The sequence below is a fragment of the Populus euphratica genome, unplaced genomic scaffold, assembly GCF_000495115.2.
Source record: "Populus euphratica unplaced genomic scaffold, PopEup_1.0 scaffold17.1, whole genome shotgun sequence".
Classification (NCBI taxonomy): domain Eukaryota; kingdom Viridiplantae; phylum Streptophyta; class Magnoliopsida; order Malpighiales; family Salicaceae; genus Populus; species Populus euphratica.
The window spans coordinates 705,166-722,066 of NW_011499884.1; the positions used below are offsets into that span (position 1 = coordinate 705,166).

Consider the following 16,901-nt stretch of genomic DNA (forward strand, 5'->3'; position numbering starts at 1 on the left):
CTTGAATTGCACGATTCTGAGACAAGTGAAGCTTCTCAGACAAGGTTTTTTCTGCCGCTCACTCGTTTGTGACGAGAGTTTGTTTGTTTGTATGTTTTAAAGATATTTTTTAAAAAAATTATTTATTTTTATTTTAAATGAATATATTTTTAGTGTTTTTTAATTATTTTTATGTGCTGATATCAAAAATATTTTTTTAAAAAATAAAAAAAATAATTAATATATATTTTAATATAAAAATTATTTTAAAAATAATTACAATTATATTCCCAAACAACCTCAGGTTCCAAAGAAGCATCCATGTAAATTGGAAAGGTAAATGTAGTCCAACGATTTAATTTTGATAAAAAGTAGGTCGGAAGTGCAATAACCCAAAAAAACGTAATATATAATTTAGGTGGGAAAGCAAATCAAGCTTGGAGTATTTACGTGTCCGGTTTGTTTAGAGAATCTAATTTTTTTTTTTTTTTTATGAATATTTCATTCTCCTCCAAAATAATTCTCCTGTTTAATCCCAAAAATGTCACGTTTTTCAAGTGTTATAAAATTGAAATTTGATTAATATTATGATTAATGTATTTTAATTATTTACAATATTATGAAAATATTTTTCTTAAATTAATTTATTATTACTATTACTATTATTGTTGTACATAACTTAATAAAAAAATAAATACCAAAAATTCTAAAATTAAACAAGAAAATATACCTTTCTTCATGGTTGTATAATATCACTATAAAAATTGAACTTGTTTAAATACAACCCAAAATTTTACTCTAAAAAAATAACATAAAAGAAAAGCAAAGCCATGTTAAAAGTTTTTTAAGAATCTTTCTGTTATTATATTAGTGATAGTTTTTCTAAGTATTTTTAATTTAAAAATATATTAAAAAAATTTAAAAAAATTATTTTAATATTGTTAAAATAATCTAAAATTAATCACACAAAAAAATTAAAATAAAAAAATAATTTATATTCAAATTAAAATACTTTTAAAATATAAAACAACCATGTTATATTTTTGACATTTTAGACTTTCTTATTCAAATACTCGTTTTGAGTGTGGATAATATGACGTACTCTAGGGACACAAGCAAGAAACATAATTGGGGTTGTGTAAGAGTATGTTTGACACAATTTTTGAATTATGATTTTTAAATATAATTTAAAATTATTTTTTCATAGATAATTTAAAATAAAAATATTTTTTTAAAGAGAGAATGTTATATAAGTTAGAATTTATAATTTAAAAGTTTAAAATTCCACAAATTGAAATCTTTACTCAAGTTTACAGAAAGTATTGTTAAAGTTGAGAATTGTTGCTAACAAACTTTTACTCAAATAAAATATTAAAAAAGTTAAATTAATTTATAAAACGACAACAAACTCAACCTAAATGGAGTAACGGCACTAAAACCAGACCTGCATCCGTCCATGTGCTCTGCTACACGGACAGAGCATGCTCAGCCAAGGTGGTGGAGGCCCTGGAGGGGTCCTCTGCACAAATGCACATGCCCTATTCCAAATGGGGCACATGTATGGCAATACACCCCACGTGTCAAAAGCATAAGAGTCATATCCTTGCCTTTCTCGGACAAAGTAATTTAGTCGGCAGCCTAGATGCTTGCTTGCTATGGAATATTGCGAGCGAATTTACTACAGTCTACACGCCATGGCACATGGCTCAAGTGGTGTACGAACAGTTCATGATGGTCAATCCTCAGCCACTGGATTAATAGCGACCGGTAATCATGGCCTCACATCATTTTAGTTGAATGTGCGGCAAGGGCAGGAATTTTAGTTTAGGAGGGTAAAATTAGAAAATTCTTTTTTTGAAAGATAAAATTTATAATTTATAGAAGAAGAGAGCTAAAAAAAAAAATTTCTTTGTCCTAATTCCGCACCTGCGCGTGGGCCGTGTTTATATTGTGGCGCTCTGTGGCCGCCTGTGTTTAGAAAATCTTGTGGCATTTTGGAACTAGCCCAGGAGGCTCAATGCCCTGAAAAGGTCAAAGAGGGTATATAAAAAATGAATTCTTTCTCTCTAGATCAGGGTTAGAGTGTGCTCGGATGATTTCATAAACACTTGGGTCTAGCACAGGCCTACATGCAGCCCAAAACAGGATACGAATAGGGGACTGCAAATTGCTGGAAATCTTACTGTCACGGTTTTGAATTTCGGATTTCTATCAAGAGATCATATCGATATCGATAGAATGAAAATAACTATGGATTTATCTAAAAAGATTTCGGGATTTTATTTATAAAAGGAAAGTCTCTTAATTATACAGTTTCTTTTCATTGCCTTATATGTGGCTAGCTAGGTAAATAATGAATCCCATGCCCATGATAAGATTGGAAACTACAGGGAGAGAGAGCTAGCTCATGGAGAAAAATATCCTTGGGCTCCTATATACCAAATTACTTGCGTGGTTTGGCATCCTATAAATGGGGCAGTGCACCATGCTCTTCATTCGTTGGCTGTCACATTCACATCCAAACGATCAAGCAAGAAGGCATATATATGGATCATATATAAAGTGCAGGAATCCATGCTTACATATAATAAAGTCATCCATTTGGCTTTGGAGGCCTGTTTTTCTTATCTTCGAAATCATCGTTAAGAAGGTGCAATTACCAGGATAACTTTCTTAGAATGAATAGCATTAGGTATTTATTACAGTAAGAGGGGAGAACAACCGCCTTGGAGAGAGCAAAGACAAAGCTTAGTCTGCAGAAACCGAAGAAGAAGAGAAGAAAAAAAGAGGATTTGAATGGTTTTAATTTAACTAGAAATTAAAATGAAACTTATAAACTTGCAATAACTTTTGTCCTTTCTCTTTAGTAATAGTAATGCTTGCTTTTTTTGGATAAAGAGTAGTTCTAGCTTCCTGATAGTCATTAATGGCAACGATTCACATGCATATAGTTCTCACATTCACAAAACAGCCAGAAAAAGCTAAAGATTTTGGATTTATTGCTTGATAAATTAATATAATATTTGGACAATTTCTGCGAAGTTATTATCAATGATCATGATGCAAAATATCCATGTGATAGACGGGGAGAGGAAGCACACAAGAAATCGGTTTTCTGACCTAGTTTAAAACACTATAGCTTTCAAGATAGGAAATATATCTCATTTAATTATAATTGAAACATTTTGGAAAATCACCAGCACCGCATGTATATTAATTACCTTCTACTGCTAGAAACATTACGTTTTAACACCAAATAATGTGATATATGTTACCTTAATTTGGCAAACAAGCTAATAATCAATGGGAAAATCCCAGGGATTAATAATTTACAAAGGTTATTGTTTGGTTTCATCAGTGCTTCCTAATTATGAAAGCAAATTAATGCCGAAATTCTTTAATTATAACTTAATTTCATGGATGTTTATGATCTACCATAATCCTAGGGTGTTACAGTTTTTCTGATTAACAATATTTATGCATGCTTTGGTGTCATAGTATGGAATAATTTGTACATGAATTAAGTGCAGTATTGGATTAACTATGAGATCGTTAAGTACATTCGAAAAAGAAAAACCAGAGATACTCATGAACTCATATTTCCCTAGTACTCCACAAACACACACACACACACACACACATGTTTGTGTAGTTTTTTTGTGAAGAATCCTCGTAAGCCCCAGAGCCATCCGATCAGACAATTTTGGGCAATTACCTATATATTTGACAAAGAGAGGATTGATCGAGGTCTTACCTCTTGTCCATATAATGGAAGGAGAGAAAAAGCAGTAACAAATTAAAATGTTGGTTAATCTTGTATAAGAAAAATCAAGAATGAAACTTTGAAGCTACATGAAAATGGCAAACCAGAAGAAACATATTCAATCTAAAATGTGTGTGGCTCGCCCTTGTTTATTAATTATTAGTGGTTCACAATGGAAATAATCTGTCATCGATAAAGCTAGAAAAAAATTAAAAACAAAAAAATGCATTCATATTTTCTCACAAATGGTTACATTATACGTGTGAGATTAATATTCCAAGTACAAGAAGAAACATAAAATTAAGCAGCAGGCCGGTTATATATACAAGAGTTGTTAGGCATGCATGTTTTGAGGATGGAGTGCTACCTAGGCTTGAAACACCCGAAGGAAACGGGAGAGTTTTTCACTATGAAAAAGGTCAATTCTCAATAATCACCAAACATCGATTATTTGAGTTTGAATGAGATATAGAAACTGTAGACCATGATAAAGCTAGCCTTGTAATTTTGTATGAACGTAGCCACACCGAACCAGTAATACAATGCACTTACCTCCTGCAGAGAAGAACTTGATTCATAGGTTTATCTTTCGAGGATGTACAATTCTGAACCAAATATCATTCGTTTTCGATCTCTCAGCATAATCTATATATATTACACCAATGGAACAGTAATATGCAAATATATGTATGTTTCTATCTTCATGGAATCCACAAATACCCTTCCCTATCAAACAGTACCAGCAAATAAGTACGTAACCTTTGTACAAGACATTTTCTTCATTCTTTAAAGAGAGATTTACCCGTGTGACTCATTAGCGGTCATGGCCAAGTCTAAGCTCCAAATCGACTTCATCATCGTCAGAAACCCTCCTATTCCCTCCGTTATCTTGTATATTGGAAGATCCAATTTGCAAGCCTATACTTGTACCCCAAAGCTCATCATTCATGCTCAAGGATTGATCAGATCTCGGCACAAGAAAATCATGACTGTCATGTTTGTAACTATATGGGTCTCTAGGGCTAGATCCTGGTTGCTGAAAATACATTCCATAATTCCCTTGAGCCTCCGAAACCGGATAGTACTTCGTGGGTTCACTTGAATTTGGTACCATATATCTAGGATTCTTGATTTCCTCGCTGGCTTTGCTTGATACTGACGAAGAATTTGCAAGTTGCTTGTCTTTGGTTCGATTAGCTCGATCTTTGCGGTGTATGTTCATGTGCCCCCCTAAGGCCTGCGCGTTGGTGAAGCCTCTCTTGCAAAAAGAACATTCATATGAGCGTTTAGCAGAGATTGTTGTCCGGCTTGATAAGTCCTCTTTGACTTGTTCTTGACGATCATAATTTTCTTCAGTACTTGAAGTCTCCGAGCTTTGTTGTTTTGCCGACTCCATACACACACACACGCACACACACCAAGAAATTGAAAATCTTGTTGCGATAGTAAATATTTGCCCACCGATTTTTTTTTGAATCAGTATACGAGATAAAGGTTAGAGAAACGAAGAAAATGGGCTTTTAGTGGAGTTGATTTAGGTTAGAGAGGAATCGAGAGAAGGCTAGAGAGGGAAAGGCAAGTGGTTGTGAAACAGTGACAACACAAGTCATTGGCATTTCCATCGGGGCTTTTGTGTATTTTGTATTGAACGGAGATTCAATTTTGGCGCTTGCTTTAGTACTTTTCTTGTTGGTCGGCATTTGTGATGGATCCATTTATATCTAGTAAATTAATTTACTACTTGTCTCTTTTGATCTGCTGCTATGGGAATTTCTTTTAGTAACGCGGTTTTTATTAACTACTCTTATCAACTTTTACATTTACAATAATCACTATTAAGATACTTACAGTAATTAAGTGCTCAAGAAAATCAGTTCCACATGGTTTGATTTCCAATTTTGATGAAAATATGCTCCACACTCTTTTCATTTACATGTATGAAACGTTCAATATCATTCACGATTCTTGGACGCGATTTTAATTTACCATGTAGATAGCTCCTAGCAGCCAATGCGCAAGACGTGTGTTAATTTGGCCTCAATTCCCACCATTTCCGTAACCAAAAAAACAGGATTAATTGGGTGCAAGTTGGATAATACATAATTTTTAAGGATGCAGAACATGTGAAACAAACTTTAAGTTTAAGGGTATAATTAAGCAAATTCAAAAGTTAAGGACTAGAATGTAAATTTTGAAATCTGGGTGCCATTATCCCCACCCTTCAACGTAGTTTCTCATTGTGTGCCCTTTGTACTCGAAGATATGAGATGAACTGGGCGTGTTTAAAAAAATCAACCAACTGATTAAATAAAAAAATAAAAAAATTAATTGAAAAAATTAAACCGATAGAAAAAATCGAAAAAATTGATTAAAAAATAAAAAATCACAAGATCTGGTTCGATTTTGATTTAAAAAAACTTAAATTGATTAAACCGGATCAAACCGAATCGGTTTAATTAAATCTTAAAAAAAACATAAAAAAAAAATATTAAACTTAAATACTGTAACCCTTCCAGATGCCCCCCTCCCTTCCTCCCTTCCCTTTCCCCTAACCTTTCCAATTGCCCCCCTCCTTTTCTTTCTTTTCAGCTGCCCCACTCCTCCCTCCTGCTCCCACTCCTTTGTACTCTTCTAAAAATATGTTTTTTTAAATGATAACATTTATTTTTTTATCATAAGACTGAATTTGGTTTTTTATGATCTCAATATTTTCTTTTCAGCTGCCCCACTCCTTCCTCCTACTCCCACTCCTCTGTACTCTTTTAGAAATGTGTTTTTTTAAATGATAACATTTATTTTTTTATCATAAGACTGAATTTGGTTTTTTATGATCTCAATATTCAGGGCTTCAGGAAAAAATGAATCATCTCAAAGGATCAACTATGAACTTCTGGTTCAGGTAAATAGTGTAAACAATAGTCTCATTTGTGAAGATGGCCATCAAGAAATATTGATGGTTTTGGTAGCTACAAACTTTTCTTGGAACATAGATGAGGCACTAAGATTGGTTCATTGTCTTTTGATAAATATTTTTAAAATATTTTTGCCTTATGGAATTCTTAGATCCATCCTAAATAACAATCTATCTAAGATGTAATATAGCATCTCGTTCCTCCACTGGCATGAAGCCTAGATTAAGCTATACAACGGCAGCAACAAAAATGTTTCGATTTTTCTAGTTTTAAATGCTAAAAACCAATCGGAATTGAACAAAACTGGTTTGGTTTGAACTAGTTCTTGGTTCGGTTTGAGTTATTTTAATAAGAACTACTATTTTCTGGTTTGGTTGACTTTTTGGGTTAAAATCAGACAAAATCGGAACATGAACACCTCTAAGATGAACCTTCTAACTTTTGACATCATCGGCATATAAGAGGTAATTGTTTCCATGGTCGACTCACAGGTTGACATTACTCATGAATGCCAATATTAATCACAAAACCAAGAGGAGATCGTAATACAAAAATCTTAATCGTATTTTGAAAAATAATATATTTTATTTAAAAGTTTAAGTTTTAAGGTTAAATTGGTTATTTAATATGGTATCAAAGTTTTAATGATTAAACAGTTACAAGTTCAAATCTTATCATTATTTATTTATTTGATAAAAATTAAGCATGTAAGTCTTTAAATTTTAAAAACAAAGACTTCTATATATATATATATTAAAAAATAATATAAATTATATTTTAAAATCTCACTTAACAACTTAAATTTTTAATTTGAATTGAATATTTTTTTGACACTTGCAGTTAAATCTAGCCATTGAAAAGAAATGTTATGAAACCGCTTGGAAATCTTGGAAGAGAAATCCTCTTAGGTGTTCTATGGGCTGCAATTGTGAGTTTCTCATAATGGTTATGGTTTTGCTATTTAAATATATGATATAATCCTAAATACAAGTCTATACCTTACAAATCACTGTCTTGTTATTCTACCTACGTACATCAATTCAGTTTTCTGGGACTCTCTCCTTTTCATTAAATCAATTATATAATCCCTTATCTCTTCACTCCCCAATGTGTGCATGGCGTAGATAACTTGAAGACTGCAAGAAAGGGCGGAAAAGAGAAGGCATGTAAATAGCAATAGCGGGTACAATAACATCAACGTGACTTAACTGGTTATTTCATCCATAGCAATTGAAATTCTTATCGACGCCATAGCTATTTTTTCATCTTTTTAAGTAGCTGGTTTCGTTCTTTTTGGATAGAGAGACGGCAAGAACAACGCGGTGACAGCATTTAATCTAGCTTTGACCATGTCCTTTTGTGTTTCAAGGAAAACTTGACCATGTCCTAGAAATCACTGACAATTTAATTTTCATGTTTATGTGTATGATTTTATATGCTTTTGTATTGATTTTATATACCTGTAATAACTAGTCATTAAAATGACAAATGGAAGAAGGTCATCAACGACAACTACTCGAGTGCTGTAATGTTAATTTTAGTGCCAGTTCACAATAAGGTTCTGAAAGCTTTCTGGACCGGTCCAACCCGATATTGTTAGTGCTGGATGAAAACTCTTATTTTCCAGAGCTTAATCACAGATTTTTCAATAAAGCAATGGCCCCGTGTGGGTTAAGCATACATCTTTATTAGTTTTGACCTCAAACAGGTCGTTATCATATATATATATATATATATAACTTTTGTATTTTTATATTTTAAAAGTATTTTTTAAATAATTTTTTTATTTTACTTTTTATTTTAAATTAATTTTTTAATTAGACTCCACAATTTACTACGGTCTACTTTTTATGAGGATATTCTTATAAAAATATTATTTTAATATATTTTCAAATAAAAAATATCTTGTAAATCAATTACAATACTAAATAGGCTACCTGTAATTTATTTTTCAGATAATTTTTAAAGTTCAATTTATAAATGTGATGCTTGTAATAAGTTAGATTTGACAATGAAAATCAAATTGGACGATATCTTTAAGCTGAAGAGAATTAATCAAAATATTTTCCAGTGAATTATTGAGCCGGATTTCACCATAAGCTTAGCATAAATTTTGAAAATGATTTAATCTTGAACTTAAAGTTTCCGATTTTCTTCTAATGACATGAACGAATGATTCTCCTAAAACATATCCCACCATGAATTCCAATCGTACTGCGCAGCCCTTCACTTTTCTTTCTGTTTTTTTTTTTTTTTTAAGATTTACTTGTATGATCTTAGCAAGGGGCACCCCTTTTTTTCCTTTTGTTTTTCATTGCTTGAATTTCTTGAATGTCCATTCATAGACCTCTAGGTGCAAGCAGTCGTTTTCTCTGACATCTACCGCTTGATCATATGCCCCATATGCTAGTCCATAAAGGAGTGATCTCCCTTCTCTGTGACCAAGGAGAGGAATGGACAAAACATTGCTGTCACAGCCATCAGCATGAATTGCCAGATAAGCACATGACAGTAAGGTTCTGGCTACATGCATGATAAACAATTCCAATTCATCTAGATGCCTTTCGTTCTCGTATATTATGATGAGATTGTCATTTACCACCGTATGCAGATGCACAACTGAAGTTTTCAACACATTGATATATTCACAATTTCGCTTTTAATATGGCACGATCTTCTTAACTTATTCAGTGTTCATATGTTATTGGAGTAGTCGATCTCCTAATCCAGGTTTTGAAGGTCATATTTTTCGATATTTTCTCAAAAACTATAGGCAGGTAACACTTCTTCCGACATGAGATCCGGAATGAAAGTTTTGAGCCTAGGTTTGAGGGTAACTTTTATTTTCACAAGGTTGTCAGAAAACCCCAAACAAGAACAACAAAAGCTGTGAAATTCAGTTTTCCGTTTTGCTCCATAAAACCTGATATGTAACACATCCACTGTCTTCTCAGATAATAACTTTAAGATGTTTCTTTTTATACTTTTTTTTTTTAAATTATCATGACGTTTTGCGAAAAGTACTTTAAATATGTTTCCATTCGTAATTATAAGAATAAAAACTTTGGTAGCAACAATTTGACCGCCAATGCGTGAAGAAGAAGAGCCTGCTGTGATATGGGCCACAACTGCAAATGGAGAGGCCCATGTTTTGTATGGCACGTCCAAACCTGGGGTGGTATGCTCAAGTCGGCAAAAATCTAAGTTTCTTTTTTTTGGTTGATGACCAAGTTGTTACTGTTATGATAAAAATGACCAAGTTAATTTAGACCCACGAAGAAAATAACTCATGTGACTTAACCCTTTAATTAAAGGTCGGCTTCCATGCTTATATTGGAGATCAGCTGGGATTTTCCACTGAAGAACAAAAAAAAAAAATCAATAGAAGATATTTAAGTCGCAATGGGACAGGCTTAATTGTTCTTTCAAGAGACAATCATACGTTCTTTGTTCTTTTATGTCATTGGAAGGTCAATTATCAGCATGAATGATATTAGAGCTAATGATAAACAAACTATATATATACAGGTCGATCAAAGGTGAAATGTTTCAATTGCTTTTTTTGTTATTTAGTACTAAAGTGGCATATGAATTTTTTTTAAAAATATTTTTAATTAAAAATGCTAATTTATTTTCAGATTTTATTTTTATTTTTAACATCAAAATTACCAAACAATTTTTTTTTAATTTAATATTTTTTTCAAGTTAAAAACAATTTAAAAATCATTGCCAGACAATCACGTAATTTACGAATGTAAGAACTTCAATCTCTGATATACACCTGCTACCTCACGAATGTAAAAGCTATAGATTCCACAACTTTAGGTGGTAGAAAGGGAGTGGATGACATATGTGGTATTAAGCATTATTCCGAGCAAATTAATCGTTGCTCCTTGGAAAGCTTCGCTTCAATTTTGTAGCCTGGGGATCGTTTCTTTTTTAAGAACTAGCAGTAATACTACTAATTAATTGTCTTCGAAATTGCACACAGTAGCTAGGAGTCTAGCTAGAAACAGCTGATGGAAAAGCTGAAGGCTTTGTATAGAATCTGCATGGATGTGGTCATATAGGGCGTACCCGCACTTGCAAGAATACCTTGCTATATAGAGTGCAATAACTCATTATCCATCGAGATAATAATGCACGATGCATGAAGGGTACATTCATACCATGTTAATTTTAAAGCCTGGTTTGTTCTTCCCTTTTCTCTTTGGTTAAAAATCACTCAAAAACACATCTCTCTCTTGCCCATCATAGACCTAAATACGAAAATTATTGAAGTGCAGATGTTGTTGAAAGCAATGCACAGGGGAGAAAAGTGCCACATAAAAGAAGGGGTTGGGATTTGGGAAGGAAATTAGCAGAGATAGATGGTGATGTGCGCCGACTGGGAAAAGGCTTTGCTTTATGCCATCCCCCTCCCCTCACTTTCACTGAAATAAGCAATCTGGTAGCTTCTCCTCTTGCTTAAGTGTCTCTCCTCTTTCCTCTCTATTGTCATCAATCAAGTGTTGGGGACAGAGTCTTTTTAAAATTCCCAACATAACATAACAATTACATGCAAAATAAAATAAAAGAAGAGCAGATTTCACTGCTTTTTTCTTTTTTAAAAAAAAAACAATTGCCCTCGTCGATTTGATTTATTTCAATTCTAGATTTTTTTTTTTTCAATAACATCCCCTTACGTTTATGTTTGCGGGATGTGATTTTTTTAATTGACATGAAACATTAAATTGCTTCTTAACTTTATAAAATAGAATTTAATTTTATTAATTTTCAAAAATTAAAACAACTAGGACCTACATTGACACAACCAATCAAATGCTTCCATTTTTTCACTTGGGCGTGGAAAATTATAGTTTGGTCCTTATAGTTTAAAGTCTTCTCTTTTTGGTCTTTTTTTTTAGGATTTCACATCCCAGTACTGAACTTCATCTGTTTTATGTTTCAGTCTCTTAATTGTAAGAGAAGAGAGCGTGATCGAAGAATGGGAGAGGAGAGAAAAAGCTGTTGATCGCCCATTTCAATTACTCAAAAGAATGGATTACATGTTTTTCACTTTTAAAAATTAAAAAAAAAATATTTATAAATATATATAAAGGGTGACTGGTGCGAGAGCCTGGCATTCCTCTATTGGGCTAAACAGGCCCCGGTCTCTTCGGCCCATGCACATGACATGGGTTTTTTTTTTTCTCTCTATTTTTCTAAAAATTGTTTGTTATGGGTTTAAAATAATTTTATGTGTTTTTATAGCATTGTTAACAATTTATTTTTTAATTATTATATGTTTGATGTTGAAAATATTTTTTAATAAATATTCAATAAAAATTAATGTCTATTTTTATTATTATATATATAATAAAAAACTTCAAGAAATAAGTTTATTAAATTCATTCATGCTTATGACATGAATTAAATGAGTTAATCTAAATTGTTGTTATTTTGATGTAGAAAAAAAAATATTATAAAGATACAATCTTGAGAATAGACTGTTGTTATTTTGATGTAGAAAAAAAATATTATAAAGATACAATCTTGATTTTTTTAAATAAATTTAATTTTAATTTGGTCGATAAAATCCTATATAGACCTATCAGTTTATTATATTTTATCAAATCATCTTTAACCCGTTTGATTTGAAATTCATTTCTAACAATGTGAATGTCGAAGTCAATAATATTTCTAAAAAGTCTTCCGAAATTAATTGCTACCAAAAAACCTAAATTAATTGCTCTCCCTTAGACATTGACCTTTAATTCATTCTTTTTTAAAACAATACGTATATAAATTTTGTGCTCCTATTTTCTTTTTTATTCCTTCATGGTATCTTTATTTTTTAAAATTTTAATTTTAATTCAAAACTTTATTTTACTTGTTTTCTAGTTTCTAAGTTTAAGAGAAAATATAAAAAATCATTGATTGATTATGAAAAATATTAATTTTTGTATCGATACATTTCATTGGATGAGAGGAGTTTTATTAATTTTTTTTGTTTTATAAATATAAAACTATATTTCTAACAACCTCCAAGATAAAAAAAAAAAAATAGAAGGAAAATTTGAGGTTTTATATTTCTAAAAACCTCCAAGATAAAAAAAAAATAGAAGGAAAATTTGAGGTTAAGTATTTGAATACTTATTTGTCTTTTGCTTTTATAAAGAAAGATAAACATTTTATTTTAGTATTTAAATATTAATATCAAGCAACTCTTTCTCATGTTATCAGCCTGTACATTTTAAAATTCATTCCATTCAATGTAAAAGATTCTTTTATGGTTTTCAAATAAGAAAACGACGATAGATCAATGAAACGCCTCTTTAGTATTAGCACATTTATGTTAAAAATTAATTTAAAATTCTATCGCGATGCAGTATTAACAATTTATTTTTAATAATTTTTAATAAATATAATTATTAATTTATCTAATTAAATGTATGTAATATTTTTTTATTTATAATTAAAAATTTTCATATAAAAAAATAAATTGATAACATCCACATATTTATTTTTATGAGTTAAAAAAGATTTCAGCCGGCTTGCGGTGAAGAGCAGGTAAACTAATTAGTGAAGCCTATGACACTGACGCGTGAACGCTCTTTGAAAAACTCACAACTCAGTAAAGTTTAGCCTTTGTAGCTATAGCCTTGTAGTCATCTAGTGATTACCAAACAGTATTTAATGCATCTGTGATTTTAATTATATTTCACAATTATATGTATCATCATCGATCCATTGATGAATATATATAGTTTTTGTACACGGAACCAGATCAGCTTCAAAATGCTCCACCAGCACATCAAGTCTGACGCATCAGCTCTCTTTAATTTACTCGGTAAAGTTTAGCCTTCGGAGCCGCGTCCAGTGCAAGATCGATGACAGGTTCTCTCTGAACTATATATATTTGGCTTGTAGAAAAACGAAAGTTGATTACTATTTTTACTGCTAAGAATGCTTACCATAAATTTCTATATACTGATACTGGCCTCAAGATCAACGAATAGAAGATCCATGGAGCAGAAAATGAAAACAAGGGCGTGACTCATTCACTGATGGAAAAGCTTCTTTAATTACGAAAAAGATAGCTGAAGACAATTACATCCAATCTACAAGCCAAATCGATCCACTAGCTCAAGGTCGTCCGTATCAGGGCTGGACATATATAATACTGCGCATGCATTGTTTCTTGCAAAGCAATTGCACGCATTCTTCATCCCTGGCCATGTGGACAAAGAAATATATATTGCAAGAACAATAATGCTCCACAATCATTCTAAAAGCCGATGACAAATTATTAGTACCAGTACTGCTTTAACTTTCATCTCACCTTTTTCCTTCTTCTTGTGTTCAACGACGGATCTAAAGATTCAGTTAAGTTTTTTTTTTTTTTTTAATGTGTTTGTGTGTATACATATAGTCAAATCATAAGAAAAAAGCAGGCATCTTAAAATTCATGACCGACCGCATATTAGCATGTGAGTTGGAAGAAATAAGAAAATTTAAACTAGAAATATTCTTTCCTTCTAATTTATTTTTTTAAAATTAATTATTATCGGCTAACGTAGTAGCTCATTGGAAGATTCAGACAAGTTAATAATTCTAAAAATATATACAAAATATTTTCTCTGAGTTTAATATAATAGATAATTATGAGGTGTTTGAGAATGAATTCCAATCTTTTTTTTTTTATTAAGATTTGATTTTTTTTACTTTAAATTACTTTTTTACTTTTTTTAATTATTTTGATACACTGATTAAAAAATTTATTTTAACATTTTTCTGACAAATGAAAAATAAAGTGATTATATGATCTTTGATCTGTTTACAAGATTTAATGTTTTAAGTAAAGCAAATTATAAGGGATTCAAATTCATATGGTCTCAAATTTATGATTTGTTTCCGTAAGATGTCAGGTTTATTTAAGTTAAAAGGTCCATTCAATAATCTATAAGAAATGGAAGCATGACAAAGACGGGGATGAGTGTGATGACGAGGGGTCTACTTGAACTGCTGGGAAGTTAATTACTCATAAAGCTACTCGATGAGGTCCAACGCCCATAGCTATTTCAGTCTAGGAGCACTATTAATCATATTTTATTCAAATTCATCATTAATAACATCAATTGTGGAGATATAATTGGCAGGAAAATAATTTTGGGCCTGTAAAAATTTTAATCATCAAAATATTTTGATTTCTATAGAACTCTAAATTCAATTGTGTATTTGTGAATGTAGTTTTTTAAGCTATAATTGGGCTTGCAGTTGTGGCAGCTCAATGCTGCATTCTCCACGCAATAAAAACGAAATCATGATTAGTCCGGTTGTCTTCTAGCTGTTAAATTATACTGATCGATGTCAGTGAAAGAATTTCATTGACCGATGCCAGGAATGTTGAACTGGTCAACAAAATGAACGGCCATGATGATGAAGATTGGCCTGCCAGGGTTGTATAATGAAAGGACTCGATTCCTCGAAGGAAGATTTCGAACACAGTATCGAGGCATATTTTGTACTCGGATCGACAATTGTCCCGGAAGTCTAAGCGTAATTGCTTTTTTTTTTTTTACATTTCAAAAATATCTTTTAAAAAAAATTATAATTTTTTTTATTTTAATATATTGTTATTAAAAATAATTTTAAAAAATAAAAATATTATTTAAATATATTTTAAAATAAAAAATATTTAAAAATTAATCATTATCACAATCTAAATAATATAATCTAAATAATATAAATAAGTGTGTTTGGAAATGCGATTATTTTTTAAAGTATTTTTTATTTAAAAATATATTAAAATAATATTTTTATTTTTTAAAAATTATTTTTGATATTAATTTATTAAAATAATATAAAAAATATTAAAAAATTAATTTAACATTAAAAAATTATAAATTAAAATTTTTTAAAAATTACTTTTAAAATGCAAGAATAGATAGGATCTAAGGCGTAATGATAAGACATGACGCAGGGTACTACATCATGAGGATCCTCAATCACATTTCAGTATCTTACTGGACTGAGGTAGAGCATGTACAAGGTACATAGTTGTAATAGATGCAAACATGTGGTTTGCTTCATTTCTTTGCGTCTTTCAGGTTTCTTTCAGAATGATTATGGCTGGCCCGTGTGGTAGTGAAGTTCCAATTACAAGTGTGAAAATAAAATAAAAAAGTTCTATCCGACGAGCTCCCTTTTGTGCTCATTCTTCTAAATCTAACCATATTAATTATTATTAATCTTTATAAAATATATATAGTTAGACTTTTGAGAAAAATCTTATAATAGTTTGCCTTTCTCACATACATTTTAGTTGTGAGAAAATGGGTGTTTGGATGAATTTATCATACAATTAAAAAAAATATTATATTTTTCATTATATATTATACAAATTGAGGTTCTCCTGCTATTTCTTTGTCAACGTCAAAATCTAGGATGACTAAGTGAGTGGAGCTAATTGTATACACAGATAAACCAACTTAACAAGAGATCAATGGCTGGATTTGATTTGGGATCTCATAATGAATCATCTCTTTGATTATTATTTAAACCATTAAATCAATTTCTTTTCCTACTAGGATAAAAAAAAAATTGGATTTTAGCCGAGATTAGAAAATGGGCAATGCAAAATTGGGCCATTAATATAGGTGAAATTTGATCATTGCTATAGATTATGATAACAAATGACGATAGCTATAAACTAATTAAGCGAACACCCACTCAATGCGTCGTCTTAAGGATGTTTATCGTTTATTTAGGCTGTATTAACCTAAGCACTGTTGAAATTTAAGTTAAACACATTAATTAACAGGTTGCAATTGCACTCAAATTAATATAGCAGGAAAGAATAGTTTATTTATCCCATCAAGGATTCCGAAACAAATTGTCAACTAATTAATAAAAGGGGAAGGTAATTAAAAAGAAAAAAATTCTATTATGTTCAGGCTATAATTACCAATATTTATAGCACAAAAGAGATAACTATAAGAAAAAAATAAAAATAAAAATAAAAATAAAAATAGGAGATGTATTTTTATACAGTGGAAGAGAATTATGCCAAGGACGGCATGAGGTTGGATGTGGGGATAGCTAGCGGTGTAGTGTCTGCCTTGACCAATGGCCAAATATGGAAAGGGATTTAGTGTTTTAGTTGTCTGAATCGCTGTGCACGGACCAAAACCTTACATTCTGTTTAAGGAAAAACATCATACCATTTGACACCCAGACAATGTCGGGAACATGCAAACCATCAG

General features: G+C 31.1%; 1 protein-coding gene across 1 annotated transcript; it reads right to left on the bottom strand.

The window, feature by feature from the left end:
* Positions 1 to 4,440: 4,440 nt before the first annotated feature.
* On the bottom strand, positions 4,441 to 5,235 carry LOC105129954 (transcriptional regulator SUPERMAN). The gene has a single exon (XM_011032230.1). It carries the CDS (start codon positions 5,136 to 5,138, stop codon positions 4,557 to 4,559), a length of 582 nt encoding a protein of 193 aa, XP_011030532.1. The 5' UTR covers positions 5,139 to 5,235; the 3' UTR covers positions 4,441 to 4,556.
* Between the last annotated feature and the right edge of the window lie 11,666 nt (positions 5,236 to 16,901).